We start from the raw sequence: 20,713 nt of genomic DNA, 5'->3' as shown, positions 1-20,713 counted from the left end.
CAGCACTCAATTTACTCTCAATAATACTATTATTGCTGTTGAATAATTTCGTTATGGCTACTAGTCATGAAAGCAATGGTTCAAAGCAAAACCAGCACAACATGTACAAAATAATAACAGTTAGTAAAAATGACTGCTTTCAAAATCCCAACCAAGGCTATACATTTTAGTCCTCAAGCACCATGATCTTCAAGGCTCATGATCCTCATGTATCACAGATTCTTCTGAGTGAAACTCCTCTGTGAGAGTATGCACACAATTCGGAGTGCTGTGAGCCACATCCAATGAACGTTAACCCTATTAAAAAGACAACATGTGTTATATGGTATCCACTTCATATGCCTTCTGGCAGTCCAATGCCATTCATTCTGAGTGCTACAGCAAGCAACAACTCGTTTTTGTACAGTATTCACATACTGTATAGTGGCAGTGAAGTCAAAAGAGCTCAATTTGATATGTTAATTTCACCATGATGTCAATAGGGTGACACAGTGGCTAGCATTTCTGCCTTGCAGTGCTGAGGTGCTATGTGTTTGAAGTTTGTATGTTCTCCCTGTGTTCGTGTAGGTTCCCTCTGGGTGCTCCTTTTTCATCCCGTAGTCCAAAAGCGTACTGGTACTGTAGGTTAATTGGCGTCTGGGAAAAGTGACCCTACTGTAAGTGTGGGTGTGTGCAAGTCTGTGTGTCTGTCCTGTGATGGACTGGTGTCTCGCACAGGGTATACCCTTTCTTGTGTCCATTGTTTACTGGGATAGGTTCCAGCTCCCCTTTGACCATGGACTGGAAACGGTCAGAAAATAGATGGATGTCAGCTACTGTATCAATAGCCAGTGGAGAAGAAATAAATTAACAAGGTTTCAACAGTTGACAAAATTTGCTTACCAAATACCTGTTACCAAATACACATTCTAAGGATTCCAAAGCTTGAAAGAATCATACAATGCTTTTAGAAGAAATTGTTTTATTTCAGGCTTTACAAATAATAATTTGGAGTGAATCTCAAGTCCTGTTCATTGAAGACTTATTAGGCTTATTACTAGAAAAAAACAACAATCCTTTCTAATGGCTTTTGCAGAGCTTTTGCTAGATGAGTCTTTGTGTTTGTCAGACACACACAAAGGTGAGAAAAAAAAGGTGATGCACTTTATTTTATTTTTTCTCATTAATAGTTTTTCATCATATTAAGCTTTTGTTTTCATTTGTGATTTTAGTATTTTCACTACATATACCTTAAACAGGTTGAGACTTGACAAACATCAAACATTTTAACTTTAATTAATCACACATTGGTATACAATATGCAGTGGAAACAAGAAATTAAACACTCAAGAGATTTTAAAGAGGAAATTATCATTTTTCACCAAAAATACCTATGTTTGATACTAAAAGCGACTTTGATAAATAAGAAATAAAACTATTTAGATACATTCTAAAAAGAAACAAATTCCAGCAACATGCAAAACTGTGCTGTTTCATACTTGGGTACCATGTTTCAGATCTGTATAAAAAAAGATTTTTTAACCCAAAGCTTTCACCTCAGTTACTTTTTCTCAGTCCTACAGAGACGTCTTTCAAAAATAAATAGTAACAAGGTGAAGTATCAGTTGTTCACAAAATAACTTGGCTTATTCCTACCACCCAATAAGTGCAGGTGTTAAAAAACTTTAATAAACCTGCAAGGCACAAGTGAATGATCAGCTGGTGGAAGCCCCTGTTGTTTTCAGTCTATAGTATGCTGATTTCTTGTCCATGAGTTCTTCGTGCGTCCCCTTCTCAACGATAACACCATGAGACATGACGGCTATGATGTCAGCGTTCTGGATTGTGGACAGGCGGTGGGCGATGACGATGCAAGTACGTCCCTGCCGAGCTTCATCCAGTGCTGTCTGGACAATCTGAATTCATTTTGTTTTTCAAAAAAGACATGCTTTGAGTGAATATTTGGGAAAAAAAAGAAATGCGCAAGCCTGAACTGACAAGCATGGAATGTCTTAAGTAAGAAGGTCAGCAGTTATTGATTCGTGTAGGGTCAAAATAAATTTGAATGAATTCATTTTAATTTAGAAATGTTAACGATCCTTTTTCGGTTTGCGAAAATGCACCTTCAAAAGAACAGAATTTAAAAAGATGTGGAAAATGGACCATTTCTGTACCTTTTCACTTTCTGTGTCTAATGCAGACGTGGCTTCATCCAGTAAAAGGACTCTTGGGTTCCTGATGATGGCTCGTGCCAGAGCTATTCTCTGCTTCTGTCCCCGAGACAGCTGGGAACCCTGAGCACCCACTTGTGTTTCATATTTCTGAGGAAACAATATATATATGCTTATATAAACATGTATTTGAAGTTACTGTGTGTCTGGAAAACAGGTATTTAGTAGCTATCTTAGGTAAAAAAAAATTACAGGGATTAAATTTCTAAATGAATCTCATAAATGAGCACACACCTGAATCTCAATCTGTCTCTGATTTTTATTTCAAATAACATTTCTTATTTTCTTCAGGCACAAGTGATAAAACGGCAATAAAAATAGAACTTACATCAGGCAGTGTCATTACAAAATCATGAAGATAAGCTTTCCTGGCAGCAGTGATTACTTCTTCCATGCTAATTTCCCGCGTGTTGTCCCCATATTTAATATTTTCTGCAATACTATAATCAAACAGCACAGGCTCTTGGGAAACTATGCCAATTTGAGATCTCAGAAATGACACATTTACATTTGGTGATATATGTCCATCTATTAGCTGTAAAGGAAAAGAAATGATTAAGCATGTATACAGTACATAATGGTTGCCTTACATGTTCTCAGTAGACCAAAAGACTGCAACAGCTTCTATATGGCAAAACATTTCTTACCCACAATTCTCCTCTCATCTCCCTCTAAGTAAATCCGATGAAATGCCATCATTGTATATATTTAAAAATCCCAATTTGCAATGAATCACGCTTATTTTGTTTAGGTCTTGTGTAGTTTGTTTCAGCTTTAACTTCTGAGTGAAGCTGAAGTTCAGAAGATAAGTTGAAAAAGATTAGACGACTTACAACTTTGCCATCTTCTGGGTCATAGAAACGTTCCAGTAGTTGAATACTTGTGCTTTTGCCACATCCACTGCTCCCAACAAATGCCAGTGTCTGTCCTGGTTTAACAGACACTGAAAGACCTTTTAGCACTTGAATATCAGGACGGGTTGGATAAGTGAACTTGCAGTTGTCGAACTCTAGCTCTCCTCTGAAGTTGTCCTGTGAAATGAATGCAACACATTTAAAAAATCTGATGGGAATAAATCATAAAGGGATTCTTTTCTTTAATGTGCTCGTTTTGTTTAATTTAGGTAAGAAGTCTTGTTACTTATAGTTGTCTGCTTCATTGATGAGGAAAGATTAAAACTGACGTCTAATTATTTTTCTGATCATGATGAGCTATACTCATAGCTCCAACTGAAAATAGCACTACAGTAGGTAGGCCAGGTGTGTACCCAAATAGCACAATATCTATTTTTCTCTTAGTTTGATATAGTTCAGATTGACCTTCATACTAACAAGGATCTATATGACCCAATCTGTGGGAGGGGAGGGTATTTTTAACCCTGTCTCTGTAAATCGAATAATTAAGGACACAATCATATTTGCGGTTTTGTTTATTTTGTTTGGAACATTGGTACGTTTACTATAAAATAAAAATGCTAGTGAATGTTTCTGGAGTAACCCAATATCTATATTTGAATAATGGCCCATGACTCATTTTTATGCAGTACCCTTATGCATCCCGCATTGTGCACTAAAGTAATGACCTGTAATAATAATATACAAATATTTTAAGGTTCTTCGCCTGATGTACAGTACAGTAAATCAGCTTCAGGATTCAAACAGTGTGTTCAGGATTACTTTTAAACATTAATCCAAGACCACAAAATAAAACAATATCCTCACTGTAAGTATTTGTGTAAAACTACAGGAAGAGGGTTATGGTAAACCTTCAAATTGTATAGCTTATCTGCAAGTTTTGTAGTTCTTCCAATATGTTATTTGTTTTGTGATATCTCACAAAGAATGTTCAGTCCCATTCTGCCAAAAATGTGTATTGTGTTTGTTTATTTGTATAGAATTACACATTATACAATATATGTCTTTATTCACATTTTATGTGAATCTGACTCAGAATTACAACATGTTGTCATTCTTTCCCATGGGCATATAGATATTATTCCACATTTGCAAGTTAAATCTAATATGGTACAGTGCTGTAAGGGAGCGTTTTGACTAACAGATCCATGCAAAATGAAGAAAGATGCACGAGGAATGTCTCACCCATTTTTCTCCAACATCGTGGCTTGTCTTTATTCTTGGGACTCGGTCAAAAAGTTTAAAGAGCTGTGCTGCTGCAGTTTTAGCCTTAGCATAGTCTGGAGTGAAGGAGGATACGTCACTAAGAGCAGTTCCACTGATCATTACTGTTATAATAACCCTATAGGGATGACAACAAAAAAAGTTGAAAAAACGTTTCTATTTTAAACACAAAATGAATTTTTATGAGTAAATACGATTAACAAACAACATTTAATCTCCATTAATTTTATACATGTAGATGTTCATATCTGAACAGCTCTCTGTGTTGGCAATCATCAGCGTGAATAATATAATATAATTATAGAGTACAATGAAAATATAATGCGTAGTTATATTTTAAACATTATATTCCATGATGGTTCTTGGAGTAGAAAGCTCTATGAACCATAGCAGCCTCAAACCTTCCACTTATAGTATGTGTAATATTTCTTAAGCTGCTGTTCATTCACTACGAGTCAGAATTCCTAATACAAGAAATTGTATATGGCCAATAAAGTCATCTATAATTATCATACAAGTAATACAATAATTAAATACTGTAAAAGAATATGTTATTTATGACATATTCTTCCTGTGACCACATCACCAATCAGCTTTGTAGAATATTTCTTCTTATTACATTGGAAAGATAACATATCTGGAATTGTTCAAAATTACTGGTCTTTCACCCCCTCCCCATCCCCCCCCCCCCCCCCCCACTTAGCAGATCAAGCAAACAGGTGAAATAGTTTTGGATTTTTTTTTCAATTAAATTACAGTTGGAACCTTAAGAAGTCCAGATTAGAGTTTCACCAAGGGACCTGAATAAGCACCCTTACTCTTTCAAAAAGTGTAATGGGGTCTGTAATGTCCAGATAGTCTGGTACTTAGACTAACATGTCATCCAAATAACAGGAGCTAGAGTACAATGTTCCCCAGTCACTAAATCAAAGCATTTAGTTTTTTTGGAAATTCTGGTCCAGAGGGAACAGTGCCACCTGCTGGATGACCAATATTGCCTGCAGTAGCAATCTGGTCCTCCTTGGAGGTCTCCCATCCCAGCCTTGCTTCCCTGGTGTGATCTGACAAGACCAGGTTACAGGGTGGCAGTGCAGCTGTTTGAAGAGCAACACTTCTAAAGCAGTTCGTAAGGACATTCCCTCTGTCCATGCTTTTCAATGTTGTAACAGAACAGACAAAAAAAAGATGAAAACTACATGTAACATACCTGAAAACTACTATGTAATGCAAACCATTGCTCACGAGAAAGCCACCATATCTAAAAGATGCAGCATTCGACATGAATACTATGCATTGTGTAAATGCAAAGCAAATCCCATAGACAATGGCTTTCTTTTTTGCAACTCGAAATGGGGCTTCAAGCAGCTTCTCGTACGATTTCACAAAATTGCTCTCCATACCCAGCCCAGCAATAGTCCTTATGCTGCTTAGTGCTTCACCCGAAACCTGTAAAATAAAGACAATCAATGACATTTCATACTGAGACAAAATTAAGGAGGGAAAATATGCTAAGCCCATGGGAATCTTGCAGCTCTTTTTAAGATAAGCGTGCTTACCTGGCCGGCAGCCTCTAGCGCTTTTGTATCCTCCTTTGCAAAACGTGTTAACATTTTTACCTGGAAAGTTCCAGACAGCCCAATCAATGTCAAAAAGCAAATCACTACCAAGCTTAATTTCCAGCTGAAGTAGAATGCAATTATAATTGATACTCCTATATTAGTTAAGGCATTAACCATCATTCCAATCTGTGTTCCAGTAGCCTGCAAAAGAAATGGAACTTCTGTTCATATGATTGCAAAGAACAAGAGACTGATATACGTCCCCTAGGACAATTAATTACGTTCCCATAACTAGTGATAACTAGTGATTAGGGGTGCACATGCTGTGTTGATCAATGGGTTTCCTTAACCAACCAAATGTGACATCCTTTATACTTATAACAACAGAAAGGGATTCAAAGCAAAAGGTTCACATTTTTTTAGCCTAACCCAGAGCTTATCTCTATTTTATCTTATCTCTATTTTAGTTGTGATATGAATGTTGAAAACACAAGACTCCTTCTGGATGGTACACTTTTCTATTGTGGGTAAACTAATTTATATACAGTAGCTGGGTTGACAGAAATAATAAGTTTGCACAGGTTTCCTCAAGGACACAACAACAGTATCCCTCAGTGCAGTGCTGGTAATTGGGACGGGAACTTGGCTCCTCTCATTGCTTATTACAGTAAATCAAATTACTGACTTTTGGAAAATTGACAAATGCATCACACACACCCCTTGAATCATTGAAGCATCTGATGCAAGCCTTGTAGTAAGAGTTCCTGGGCTGTTCCTGGGATCGTCAAACCAGCCTATCTCCTGTCTTAGCATAGCCTGGAATCCCACCTTGCGTAGCCTCCGGGTCAGCAGCTCACCCGATTTACCAAAAGCATATGCCTTCAGTGGGAGGAATGAGAAAGCAAGCAAAACAATTCATTGAGGCTGGAAAAAACTCTGGTAGAATTATTTGCTTCTGAAGTCAAGAGTGTGTCATTAACATAGGAATTGAACGTCATAAACAAAGACGTACCTGTAAGAACTGTGTGAAGAAACTTAGAACACCAACAAAGACAAAAAGCAGGCTAATTCCATTAACCTGCTCCCTTTGCTCATCCAGGTCTGGTCTGGCAAATGTCTACAGGGCAAGTAGATTTCGTTTTCAGAAGACAGCCAAACCAAGAGAAAGGGAATAAGAGGATGTGTGGCTCATGTTGCTTACCCCAAGAATCTGAGTCATCAAAACTGCATAAATTGGGTTCACACAACCGTTCAGAGCAGCTGTAAAAGCACCCAACAGCATGTAGGGCCATTCGGGTTTGTTGTACTTCAGAATCCGACTCACTGGTGCTGGTTCTGTCTCCTGTCACATAGAAATGAGCAACAGGTACAGGGAGCTGTGTTTTCATTTGTTCAGAAGACATATACCTTTTCTTGGAAGTACTGTATGCACTTCAGACTGAAGACTGAATGTAATGATGGAACCTTTAGACTCTTTAGACCTTTAGACTCTTCAAAATTCGCATAGGGATGCTTTAGTTTTTCCTGAGCACATGACAATTTTCCTGAGTTTCAGTTTTGCCACATGACTGCATCACTACCATTTGACTGTCTTCTTCTGAATGAAAAATGGTATTCAATACCGAAACAGAAATGATTTTATACCAAAATGTAGATGTATATCAGGACATTTTTTTTTTCTTTAGACATCACAGATATTATGATACATCACAGTAGATGCATCTGTAGCTTACTATAACATATTAGAGAGCTAGCTGTCTGTCGCAAAAATGAAATTGTTTTTTATTACTTAATTATGTTATTCAGTTCTGAAGAGTAAGGCAAGAAGAGTTCTAAGAAGACTTAAACATTTAATCAACGATATTTGCTTTGATTTATAATAAAGGCTAAGTGTTTTTTATATAAAATATCAAAGAAAATAAAATTTTGTCACATACCCCTTGCATTTCCTGGCTCTCCTTTCCGCTACAGTACTCCCCCGACACAGTGATATCCATATTTCCGGATACAGCATTGGGATACACATTGGTCAGTGAGTGACATCGGAGACGTATTGATTTTCTTTTTTAAAAAGTATGCAAAAAACAGAATACAATTATTACTGTTTCCACCAGCAAACACAATTTTAGGAGTGGGCTGTTGCAATACAGTATGTCACAGTATATAGAATTCAAATTAAACAAACATATTTCCCTCAGGAAATAAAAAGGCTTGGTTTGAATCGGAAAATGTTCTTCAATCTGGACAGGGCATTTTTATTTTAAACTTCCTGCATTGTTTATTTCATACATTAACAGGTAATTTATCACAAAATTGTGAGTTGTGATACACCTGCTCCACAGCACAATCACCATATTCATACTGCACATGTAAGTTTTCATTAATGAAGGTAAACACTCAGGCGACTTACCTCCTAGAAGATTCATAACTTGCTTTACGAAGACTTCTACCGTTTTCAGCAAGTGGTTCATTAACACTTTCCTGTTCGAGAACTGAAAAACAAAAGGAAATATTTTAGGAAGTTTCTGTTAGAGTCTAATATAAAGAAATGATCTCTAATTAAATATATAAAGTGATAACGTACTTTTATTTGACAGATTGTTAAAGTTTTGGTTCTGCAAGGACACCAAGGTGTAATAAATGCCTTTCTTTGCTAACAGTTCACTGTGGGTGCCTCTCCCCACAGCCCTTCCATGCTCGAATTCATAGATCACATCTGCATTTCTGATGGCTGATAGGCGGTGGGATATGGTGATAGTTGTTCTGCCCATCCGTGCCTGAAACAATACAATTACATAAAAAAACACCGGGATCATGCACATAGGCAATGAAAAAGTAAAAACACTAATAAAAAAACATTTCATGAAATTGTGGTTCTGATAGAAATTTCTAAAGACTCAATAAAGAATTTCCCACATATTTTATATGCTACGTAAATGTGAACACAGGGAACAGGATTGACTTAGAAAATAAAATGCCTGTTCTTTGGGTTTGTAAACAAATGGCGCTATGTACATTTGGGAGGAGGTCAAAATTCAAATGTCGCACTTCCGCTCCTATATATATTAAAAACTCCCTGGTTTCACACAACTCTGTGCTAATATCTTCTAGCACCACACATCCTCCATCACAACCTCACTGTTGTAGCAGCCTCCCTGGTTCATTCCTCTAAAGTGATGGAGGATGTGACAGCACTGATCTTCAGCCAGTGCTGTCATTTTTTCAGCCAGACACTTTAATGCCAAAGCGATAAGTACACTATCCTTTCATACTGATTTCATTACAATTCCAGATTGATTGAGCATATTGGCAATGATACGTTTGCATCAAACTGTATTATCAAGCTGTGTCTTACATGTCTATTTCAAATCGCTACACTTCATACCTTCCTGAAATGTTCTTCCCAATAATTTTACATTTTATTGTTTCAAATACAACTAAGTATTCATGTAAAAGCTAACTAAATCAAGCCTGTTGCTCCTGAAGAATGAATCAAAGGAGCACAGACCTTGTCTAGTGCTTCTTGAACCACTGCCTCACTCTCATTGTCGAGCGCAGAGGTGGCCATGTCCAGCAGCAGGATTCTGGGATTCTTCACAAGAGCTCGAGCGATGGCGATTCTCTGCTTCTGGCCCCCACTCATCTGTCCTCCTCCCTCCCCCACCAGGGTGTCAAATTTCTGGGTCATAGAAGTCATTTACGATAAGAATTGATGTTGTATATGTAAGAGTCTCATTGCTCTGACTCTACAGCATTTATTCTAATATGCCACAGGTGAACTGGAGGCAGAGCACCCAGAGGAGTGCTGTACTCTACGTTTTTTCTGAATTGTGCAGTAGCATTGTGTTTAATAGCACAATGTACACCGCTGCAGAATAATACTGAACATGATTAAATGTAATTGTTTTTGAGAATCAGAAATACGTGTAGGGTATATTTGTTAGTCTGAAACAGTGGTCAGCATAGCTGTCTTGCAGCACTGGGAGAGGAGGAGAGGCTCCTGAGCTGGGGTGCTATCTGGGTGGAGCTTGTATGTTAGTATGTTCTCCCCATCTTTGTGTGGCTTTCCCCTGGGTGCTCTGGTGACTTCCTACAGTCCAAAGACATACTGGTTGATTAATTGGCTTCTGGGAACATTGTCTGTCTTCCCTGAGGTGGGCTGGTGTCCCATCCAGGGTGTACCCTGATTTACTCCAGTGCTTGCTGGGGCCCCTGTGACCCTGAATTGGAAGAAGGGGTTAAAAAATGGCCGAAGGGATAAAACAGCTTTAAAATTCCAACTTGAAGGGAATGCCAATTACCAATAGACTAGACCAGTTCTCTTTTTGTTACTTTCAAGGACCGATGTATTCTTTCTGCGTTGATAATTCACCTGTGGTAGATCCATAATAAAATCATAGGCGTTGGCCTCCTTGGCTGCTCTCATAATGTCTTCCATTGACGCATCTTCCCTCCCGTAGCGAATATTCTCAGCAATGGTGGTGGCAAACAGGACGGGCTCTTGTTCCACTATGCCAATCAGAGAGCGCAGCCACTGGATATTCAGGCTATGTATGTCATGGCCATCCAGAGTCACCTGAATGAGAGCAATTCCTTTTGGGTTATCACAGGGCTCTTGGATTCTTTTCTACTTTGAATTCCATGCATTTGTCAGCCTTCAAGATGAGAAAGAAGAATGTGTTTTGATTAAGGCATGCATGCAGTGTGAAGGTGCACTAGTTGGCATTGCTGCCTTAGAGTGCTGGGGTCCTGGGTTCAATTCCTAGACCTGGGGTGCTATCTGTGTGGAGTTTGTTTGTGCAGGTGGGTTTCCTCCAGGTGCTCTTATTTCTTTTCACAGTCCAAAGCATACTGGTAGGTTAATTGGTTTCTAGGAAAGTTATCCCTAGGTGAAAGTATGTGTGCCCTGTGATGGACTGGCATCCCATTTAGTGTGTACCCTGCCTTGTGCCTGTGGCTTGCTGGTGTAGGCTCTGGCTCCCCTGTGACCCTGAATTGGAAGAAGCAATTAGAAAGTGAACTGTTGATCAAGTCCATTTGCAGATTCAAATATAATCCACACCTTTTTATCTCCTTTAACTTAAACAAGTAACAATTCATAACATAACAATTCTAGAATTGCCTTGTATCACATCAATTTTTTTCTGGGCTACTGATTTAGTACCATTCCTTTACTGGGGTTGTAGAATCTCTGGATGAGCTGAACCATTGTGCTCTTTCCCGCTCCACTTGGGCCCACACATGCAGTAGTTTCTCCATTTTTAACCAGTATGCTTAACTGATCTAAAATCTGAGCAGGGACAGAAGAAACAAAATGTCAATATTCTGTCAGGGTGTCAGTAAAGTACCTTATCAAAAAATCGAGAACTGCGTAACATTCAAAGGGTTATTTTAAAAGGAAAAGGAAATATGAATTTAACAAATAAAAAGAAGTAATAAATGCAAAATAAACACCTTTGCTTCTGGTCTAGATGGGTAGTGGAATGTGACTTTATGAAATTGAATGTCACCTTTCACTTTGTCTAATTTGTGCCCTTCTTCTGAGAAACAATCAATCTTGGGTCTCTAAGGGTATAGAAAGGAAAGGCAATGAGAATAAAGACATCAGTTCCAGAATTTACAAAAAAAGGAGATGTACTAGATTCTTCTTACCCTGTCAATTGTGTCAAAGATCAGTTTTGCAGCTCCCTGTCCAGCAGCAAAGGCCTCTAAGCATGTTGACGCCTGCCCTATGTTTATCGCTGCGATCATAACACCGAAGAACACCTGGGCATGGGAATTAAGGGGAAAGGTTATTTCTTTGCAATTTTTGAATAACTTATAAAACAAACTACAGAGCACATTTAAACTCATCAAAGCAAGTTCACCCTCTTATGGATGAAAAGCAAATTGCAGATTAAATGTCAAGCAGGCTCTTTAGCTCATTCTAAGAATTTACTTCAGTTCTTCACTGTAATGTAATGTTAAAATATATTAATAAGAATAATAATTTATATATAAAACAGTATAGCAGTACAATGCTACAATACTACAAACATTTAGAGTATTTTATACCTGAATGAGTCCTCCTGGAGAGAGCTCTCTGGCGTCAATAACAAGTTTTGATCCATACCAAAATGCCAGTGCATAGCAGAAGAAGATAATGCACCACAAATAACCTTGAAATACACCTATAATTGCATTTTTCTTCACACCCCAGTTCTGTGCCTTAATCAGGTTCCTGTCATACCTGTTAAAACACATAAGATCAGAAAGCCAGTCAATGAGAGAAGGCTATTCAATCCATCATACTCAAGCAGTTTTATTTAAACCCCCTTGTCCAACATCTCCCACCTTGACAGGAACAATTTAGAATAGCTAATCAAACCTGTCCAGCATGCCTTTTAGAGTAAACTGCAGTATCTAGCAGAAACCCACACAGATCCCGGGAAGACCACGCAGACTCCACACAGACAGGTGCCATAAGATGGAATTGGACACAGGACACTGCTGCTGTGAATCAGTGGCGCTGAACACCACCTCTTCTTGAAACTGCACGTCCAAATGTATATAAAATACTGAGAAACACTAGAATATTGTACCTGTTCTTTTCTGGCACTGGTTTTAAATACATTGGTTTAAGGTTTCATGTTTTGTCTCTGAACAAAGGGCTCCAAGGAGGGGAATGAAGCAGATAGCACATGGAAGAGAAGGACATTAAAGGCAAAGTTTCATGAACTCCAAACAAAAGCCCAGTCAATATGTCCCCGTGCCGCTCAATACAGGTCGTGTCGAAAATGTGAAGAACCCCACCTCTCCACTTCTTTCTCCTCGCCCCCAAACGCTGCCACTGTTCTCACAGAAGACAGCACTTCGTCGGCTACTGCTCCAGCTTTGGCATAGGCCTGTAGCTCACGACCAATTAGCCTGCCAGTAACCTACACCACAGATCACCAGAATTAACTCACAGACAGGCAGAGTAATGAAAAGGAAATTTTCCTGTTAGTAAATGTTTGTTTATAGGAAATGCTAGTTTGGCCTTTGTTATCCTCTTAGACACAGACATGGCTTGTGTTTATTTCACACCCTGAAAGGGTCTTGGGATCCACAGCTTTAGTTCAGGATGAAAGTGTAAAATTAAATGAAAACATTGAATAAAACCTAATATTCTCATGCTGGTACTATTAATTAATAGACCATGCATGTTCACAACACTGTTTATAATGAAACACTGTTTATATGAAAAGGAATATCACAATTTAATGTCAGGAAATAATGGCACACTCTTTAAAGAGCTATTATTAATTTAGGCAGTATTAAAGTGGTCTGAGTTTGCCATAGATCAATTAATCAAAAATCCAAAGTTTCACTTGCTCAGCGACAGCAGATGAACTAACCAGCGGAGTGAACTATTTTTATTGTAGCTGATTGATTAGCTTCGTGAATAATTACTCCAGCTTTATTGAAAGAAAGCAAAAATGAACTGATCATTACATGAAAAGCATAAAGGCTTAAAAAAGGCCAAGTAAAATTCTCATATCCTAAAATGTATTCATTTCCATTTTAAAAATCCACTGAGAGGCGAGTTATTCTATATTTTAGAAGTCTGGCAAAGTGTGCAACTTTCACCAGTTCTGTCACTATTATCATCTCAGCAACAAACAGTGATGTACAGGAAAAAGTCTGTAAAGTCAGGAATTAAAAATAATTACAGTTCTGTCTGTGCTTGATAGAGGAAACACAGGCATACGGTATATCCATAAGAACAGACCTGCAAAGCATGTTTGTATGCTGATACAAAAAATTTATAAAAAACTGGTGTGTATACAGTGTGGGAATAATTCATTTCAAAACAGGCTTACCACTGCCATCAGTCCAGCTCCCAAACCAATTAGAGGGCAGACTGCTATGATAACCAGGGTCAGTTTCCAGCTACCAATCAAACCCACCATGAACCCAAAGATGAAGGTGGAGATTCTCTCAATGAAGAAGGACACCTGATCAGCAATAGCAATGTTGATTTTATTGATGTCACTGAAAAAAATAAATACATTGTGAACAGGATGAACTTTTTTCAGTCGATTAATACACAATTAGGTTTCCTTTATTGCTACCTTTCTTCCTGTTTTTATATTATTGTTGTATTTATACAGTCTGTTTAGATACCATGTCTGTCATGACATGATGTGTTCACTATTGTAAATGGTACCATATTCTCTGTTTTTCCTGAAAAAACAATAAACAAATAAAAACAAATAAAAAACATAAAAAGAATATACAATAATACAAAGCACATGGTGCTTATTTTTGCTAGGGATCTTTTTAGAACTAGAATTAGAATTTGAATTTGTGTCAATGTTTTTTAACATAAAATAAAATACAGGAGTTGAATGATGAGATTTCATTTTTGGAAATAAAAAGACAGAGTACAGGTATGTCCTGTTCCAAATTGATTTTGCAGATTAGTTCAAACTAAAATGTTGTTGCTTTCAAATGTCTCATTTTGCAAAGAGCATGATTCATATAATTTATTGAAAGTGACGTTTTTGGAGTATTTGACTGTATGAACAAATACAGTTGGTTTGTCTTCAAGAGTTTGCTGAAAGGCTGTGCATAAATTTGTTTAAATATGCAAAAGCTACATAGTACTACATAGTACATGGGCTGGGCCTCAGAAAACACATTAAAAAGAACTATAGCCCTTTACTGTTCACACTTACTCTGAAATCCTTGTGTTTAATTCCCCAACTGAATTGCAGTCAAACCAGCCCATCTCCATTCTCATGATCTTTTGAAAATATGCTTTTCTTATGCACTGTATCTGACGTGCTGCAGCTGTTACCCAGAAGGAAATCTGAAACATGTGTGATGATGTGAGCTGCTTTATAGGTTAGTATAACAACAGCACTGTCTACAGTATTCTGAGGATTTACAGTATAAGGGTGCATGCAAACTTTTTCTGATCCCTCTTTTATGAAAATCTGCCAAAGAATGCTACAATTTCTAAATCATTTTGTATTTAGATATAATATATCCAAATTTCAGAATGTTTCTATATTAAGTTTGTTTTTTTTCCCCAAAACCTTCAAATCTTTGAGAGTGACTGCATCCCAGCCTTGCTTCATACAATATGTAACAAGTCATTACAGTTGTAACATTCCTTTATCTCTGTTATATCTACAGTTACACAGAAAGGGTGGTACAAGGATTTGGCATCCTAAACATAACACTAAATTCCAATTATTCTTTTCATTAAATCTGCAAAGCTTTTTCACTGAAAAATAACATTGATATAATAACAGCGTACAGTAGATAAGGCACAAGTATGTGTTGTTTTGAATCTACTGCCGTGAATGGCCAAACAAACAAATATTTTGTTCTTTTTACCAGAGTTCAATTAATCCATTTGATCTAGAATAAACAAATTAATCCTAAAGTATAATAGGATGAGAGTATACTTCACAATCTGGAATGTATTATATGCATTTTTCCATAAGTGCTCTATATGGAAAACATATTTTCTTAAACAGTCTATGCCCTGTTGTAGATCCCAAGGGATTACTAAAAACATCTTACCTGAAAATAGCTAAGAAAGAACACGGCAAATCCAAAAGCAACATAGTAATATGCAAACATTGTCATCTCAGCTTCGATATCAATCCTGTAAGAATGTTACATTTTTAGATTTTCAAAGCTCTTGTGTTAGTCAGCATATATAGTGGTAGAAAGCAGGTTTGTAAAATGAGGAATATTCTGGCAGAATTAATTACGCCACCTATTACAGTAATTGTATTTGTATTACAGTAATACAAAAATGACAGTATGGAAAGAAATTCACATGCACTCACTTCCTGAAGAAGAAAAATATGGGTCACTTCTCAAGGTCATTGAGAAGTTACAAAATAAGTCACACAATTAAAAAATAACTAGCATATTATAATATGCAATCTGCAAAAAAAACTAATGAACTTTTTACCTAGTTACAACTTTGGAACACTGAAATGAACAATTTAAACTTTTGTTTAATGTTAAAAAATGTGAAAAGACATACCTGATACAACAGATCAAAGTGTTAGCCACTTTTATTGCGAAAAAAATGTCAAGTACCAGCCGTGAGGTCATAAAAAGTAAATAATGTACCTTCAGACAAAAAAACTACAAGGAAACCTTTTTTATTTCTAGAATGTAAATGAGGGAAAGACAGAAATGTACTTTAAGACTGTCTAAACTAAACTACAATTCACTGTCTACAGTCAATTGGACATTTTGTGTATGAGAGAAAGAACAGAAAGATAATCAAATGTATAATCCATTTGATTTTTTTGTGGATAAAAGACAGCTTGTTCCAGGCAAATTCAGTCTAATCATGAATGTTACTCACCCACAGGTAACAGTTGTGTTTAGTTCAACTTCATATACAGAGCCATTTGTCCAGGTTATGGTACTGTTGGTGCAAGTTTTATTGGGGCTATTCAGCTCTTGGATTTCCAGTTCATATGCCACAAACGTGTTGATCATCCTCCCATACACTACCAGCATGACAGGAGTGGCAGCCCCATGCATCAGAGCACACAATCCACCTATGAACATCATGATTATGTCTGTGCATGCTGCATAGCGGAACTGTAAAAGAATGTTCCTCACCATCAGTACCAGAGCATGCAGGATCGTCTTAGACACAAATATGTCTAAGATATTAGCCTAGCAGGCTAATTGATATGTAAGATGTTGGCACAGGAGCTCCGGTGCTATGTGTTTAGATTTGAATTAGTAAATTAATGCAAAATAGACTGAGAGACAATACAAAACTCAGTGACATCCACTTAAGGGAAATCATATAACATATCCTCAGGACACTTTTACCACCTGTTTATTTAATTCAAATCAAATGTTCAGGGAATAGTTTGGTGTTCAAGAAGGATTGCAGTTGCATGTTCCTGAAAGTGCCTCTAGTGTGTAACAAATACATGTTATATAGGTCAATAGAATATTTCAAATATAACGTAACTCTATATAGTTCATGTAACTAGCTGTCTCAGCATGCCTAGGCTGCAAAGGAACAGGTAAAGGTTTATTTCATGCTGAAAGGAAAAGAAAAAAGACACAATGTTTTAACTCTGGAGCCTTCTTCAGGCTGAAGTAGGCTTTTACACATCTGAAGAAGGCTCCACAGCTGAAACTTTGTGTCTCTTTTCTTTCAGCATGGAATAAACCTTTGCCTTTACCTTATACCTGTTTACACATTTGTGCTGGACAATGACATCACGACAGACTTCAGGTATAATAATAATAATAATTCTTATTATTATTTACACTTACAGTGCCTTGCGAAAGTATTCGGCCCCCTTGAACTTTTCAACCTTTTGCCACATTTCAGGCTTCAAACATAAAGATATAAATTTTTTATTTTATGTGAAGAATCACCAACAAGTGGGACACAATTGTGAAGTGGAACGAAATCTATTGGATTTTTGAAACTTTTTTAACTAATAAAAAAATGAAAAGTGGGGCGTGCAAAATTATTCAGCCCCCTTGCGTTAATACTTTGTAGAGCCACCTTTTGCTGTGATTACAGCTGCAAGTCGCTTGGGGTATGTCTCTATCAGTTTTGCACATCGAGAGACTGAAATTCTTGCCCATTCTTCCTTGCAAAACAGCTCGAGCTCAGTGAGGTTGGATGGAGAGCGTTTGTGAACAGCAGTTTTCAGCTCTTTCCACAGATTCTCGATTGGATTCAGGTCTGGACTTTGACTTGGCCATTCAAACACCTGGATACGTTTATTTGTGAACCATTCCTTTGTAGATTTTGCTGTATGTTTGGGATCATTGTCTTGTTGGAAGATAAATCTCCGTCCCAGTTTCAGGTCTTTTGCAGACTCCAACAGGTTTTCATCCAGAATGGTCCTGTATTTGGCTGCATCCATCTTCCCCTCAATTTTAACCATCTTCCCTGTCCCTGCTGAAGAAAAGCAGGCCCAAACCATGATGCTGCCACCACCATGTTTGACAGTGGGGATGGTGTGTTGAGGGTGATGAGCTGTGTTGCTTTTACGCCAAACATATCGTTTTGCATTGTGGCCAAAAAGTTCGATTTTGGTTTCATCTGACCAGAGCACCTTCTTCCACATGTTTGGGGTGTCTCCCAGGTGGCTTTTGGCAAACTTTAGACGAGACTTTTTATGGATATCTTTGAGAAATGGCTTTCTTCTTGCCACTCTTCCATAAAGGCCAGATTTGTGCAGTGTAAGACTGATTGTTGTCCTATGGACAGACTCTCCCACCTCAGCTGTAGTTCTCTGCAGTTCATCCAGAGTGATCATGGGCCTCTTGGCTGCATCTCTGATCAGTCTTCTCCTTGTCTGAGCTGAAAGTTTAGAGGGACGGCCAGGTCTTGGTAGATTTGCAGTGGTCTGATACTCCTTCCATTTCAAGATGATCGCTTGCACAGTACTCCTTGGGATGTTTGAAGCTTGGGAAATCTTTTTGTATCCAAATCCGGCTTTAAACTTCTCCACAACAGTATTACGGACCTGCCTGGTGTGTTCCTTGGTCTTCATGATGCTCTCTGCGCTTTCAACAGAACCTTGAGACTATCACAGAGCAGGTGCATTTATACAGAGACTTGATTACACACAGGTGGATTCTATTTATCACCATCAGTCATTTAGGACAACATTGGATCATTCAGAGATCCTCGCTGAACTTCTGGAGTGAGTTTGCTGCACTGAAAGTAAAGGGGCCGAATAATTTTGCACGCCCCACTTTTCATTTTTTTATTAGTTAAAAAAGTTTCAAAAATCCAATAGATTTCGTTCCACTTCACAATTGTGTCCCACTTGTTGGTGATTCTTCACATAAAATAAAAAATTTATATCTTTATGTTTGAAGCCTGAAATGTGGCAAAAGGTTGAAAAGTTCAAGGGGGCCGAATACTTTCGCAAGGCACTGTATACAGAATAGCCAGGACAGTCCATTCAAAGTGCATTACAGGTAATGGAGACTCCCCTCCACCACCACCAATGTGCAGCATCCACCTGGCTGATGTGCAGAGCCAGAATGCTAACCACATATCAACTATTAGTGGGAGGGGAACAGAGTAATGAAGCCAATTCATAGATGGGGATTATTAGGAGGCCATGATTAGTAAAGGCCATGGGAAATTTAGTCAGGACACTGGGGTTACACCACTAAACTTCTCGAGAAATGCTCTGGGATTTTGAATGACCACAGAGAGTCAGGAGTTCAGTTTAACATCTCATACAAAGGAGGGCAACTTTTTACAGTATAGTGTCCCCACCACTATACTGGGGCATTAGAACCCACATAGATGGCAGGGTGAGCACCCACTGCTGGCCCCACTAACACCTCTTCCAGCAGCAACCTTAGTTTTTCCCAGGAGGTCTCCCATCCAGGTACTGAGCAGGTTCACACCTGGTGAGCTTCAGTGGGTTGCCAGATGTGAGTTGCAGGGTGAAATGGCTACTGACAGGTACACTATGTGTCAGGGCACAAGGTAATCACAACCATTAGGTATCAGTGAGTCTTAAATGTTTTCCTGATGTGTAGCCAGTCCATAGCAGACTTGCAATTCTTCCTATTTCCTCTTTATGTTATATTGAAAATTAAACAAAGCAGTGGATTGATTATGAACCTGGGGTACAGACATAAAATGATTTCAGGTCTTGTTTTACATTCAGGATTGTAGTTTTCTTGCACCTCAGTATGTCTTTCCAATTTCTCCAATATCAGAGCTGTATTTGAAAACATATCTTCATGCAAGAAAAGGAAAGGTTGACCAACAATTAATCTGTATTATGTCATGCAAAATATTCCCTTTTTTAATTTTAGATTGTGTTATTCCTTTCTTTCTTTTTTCCTTACTATCACTCTACTCTACTCTACTACTGCTTACTATTGCCTATATTGAATCTTCAATTTTTCAACCATGTAAGTTAGAAACAGTTTTTTTTTTTCAAATAAGCAATGAAGTTGATGTTACATCTGAGAGTTAAGAAAATATCTAATATCAAATATATGTTTATTATTTTTCTCATAAAAGTCTTAAAGGGTTGACTTTTCTTCCCTTCTCCAAAAAGTTGTTTCCTTAGTATGATGGAAATTTAAAAAGAGAGCATTTTTGAAACGTTTTACTAAATGATTTCTATATTCAGGAAAAAAAAAATCATTACCATCTGAAATAAGCCAATTCCAGTCCCCGTTTTGCCATTTTTTTCGAGACGTAAAAGTCTAAAAAAAGAGAAAAAGAAAAGGCATGAATTCAAGTGACATGCTTTTTCCAGGTCATCAGACTTGTTTACTGCTGAGACTACTTACTTTTCATTCTCTCTGTCCATTTCTCCTGAAGAAAAATTAGGAATTAACCTGGCAATATCTCTAAATAGAGGTAATGATATTGATTGCAAATAATGTGAAAGACTGAAATTCCAGAATTTATTGTTTCCTCTTGAAGTGTAGAACAAAGTGCCTCTTCTTACTGTGTTACCATCTGAAAGAAATATACAAAGAAATATCAATAAGCCTCCATATTTTCATCTACAGTATATGAACTGCATAACATATCAGTCCAGCAGGAAACTGTTTTTATCTTTATAATTAATTATATATTAATTGCAAATATGCAATATTCAGTATTGTGATATGATGTATTGTAGACTTGTTATTGTGTTTAATATTGAGACTATACAACTTTGCTATACCTATTATTTCGTAATCCTTTAATGAGACTCCTTTACCAATTCATAAACCATTAAAAAATAAGGAATAGTGAGATCCTAAAGCTATTTTTTACCATGATTTTTCCCAAGGG

The 20,713-nt window shown here is 37.5% G+C and overlaps 1 protein-coding gene across 1 annotated transcript; it reads right to left on the bottom strand.

The window, feature by feature from the left end:
- Positions 1 to 1,424: 1,424 nt before the first annotated feature.
- LOC148822021 (bile salt export pump-like) lies at positions 1,425 to 20,299 on the bottom strand. Its single transcript, XM_088930456.1, has 26 exons — positions 20,221 to 20,299; positions 20,076 to 20,133; positions 16,268 to 16,509; positions 15,463 to 15,547; positions 14,607 to 14,740; positions 13,749 to 13,920; positions 12,700 to 12,824; positions 11,962 to 12,136; positions 11,560 to 11,673; positions 11,362 to 11,472; positions 11,072 to 11,197; positions 10,280 to 10,483; positions 9,416 to 9,586; positions 8,492 to 8,684; positions 8,318 to 8,399; positions 7,845 to 7,968; positions 7,109 to 7,249; positions 6,920 to 7,024; positions 6,625 to 6,786; positions 5,905 to 6,108; positions 5,556 to 5,794; positions 4,310 to 4,466; positions 3,044 to 3,241; positions 2,539 to 2,745; positions 2,154 to 2,300; positions 1,425 to 1,895 (listed from the first exon to the last, which is right to left on the bottom strand). The coding sequence occupies exons 1-26, from the start codon at positions 20,238 to 20,240 to the stop codon at positions 1,695 to 1,697; spliced, it is 3,897 nt and encodes a 1,298-aa protein (XP_088786582.1). The 5' UTR covers positions 20,241 to 20,299; the 3' UTR covers positions 1,425 to 1,694.
- Between the last annotated feature and the right edge of the window lie 414 nt (positions 20,300 to 20,713).

This window comes from Atractosteus spatula, chromosome 13 (genome assembly GCF_055471065.1).
Source record: "Atractosteus spatula isolate fAtrSpa1 chromosome 13, fAtrSpa1.hap1, whole genome shotgun sequence".
Taxonomy (NCBI): domain Eukaryota; kingdom Metazoa; phylum Chordata; class Actinopteri; order Semionotiformes; family Lepisosteidae; genus Atractosteus; species Atractosteus spatula.
Note: the sequence above shows the minus strand (reverse complement) of the source record. Positions and strands in the feature narration are given on the sequence as shown.

Coding starts and splice junctions, on each gene's coding strand:
- LOC148822021 (XM_088930456.1), bottom strand. CDS start 20,240: ATGGACAGAGAGAATGAAAA. Junction 9,587..10,279: donor TTATTATGGATCTACCACAG/GTGAATTATCAA, acceptor TCTATGACCCAG/AAATTTGACACCCTGGTGGG. Junction 3,242..4,309: donor ACGATGTTGGAGAAAAATGG/GTGAGACATTCC, acceptor TTCATTTCACAG/GACAACTTCAGAGGAGAGCT.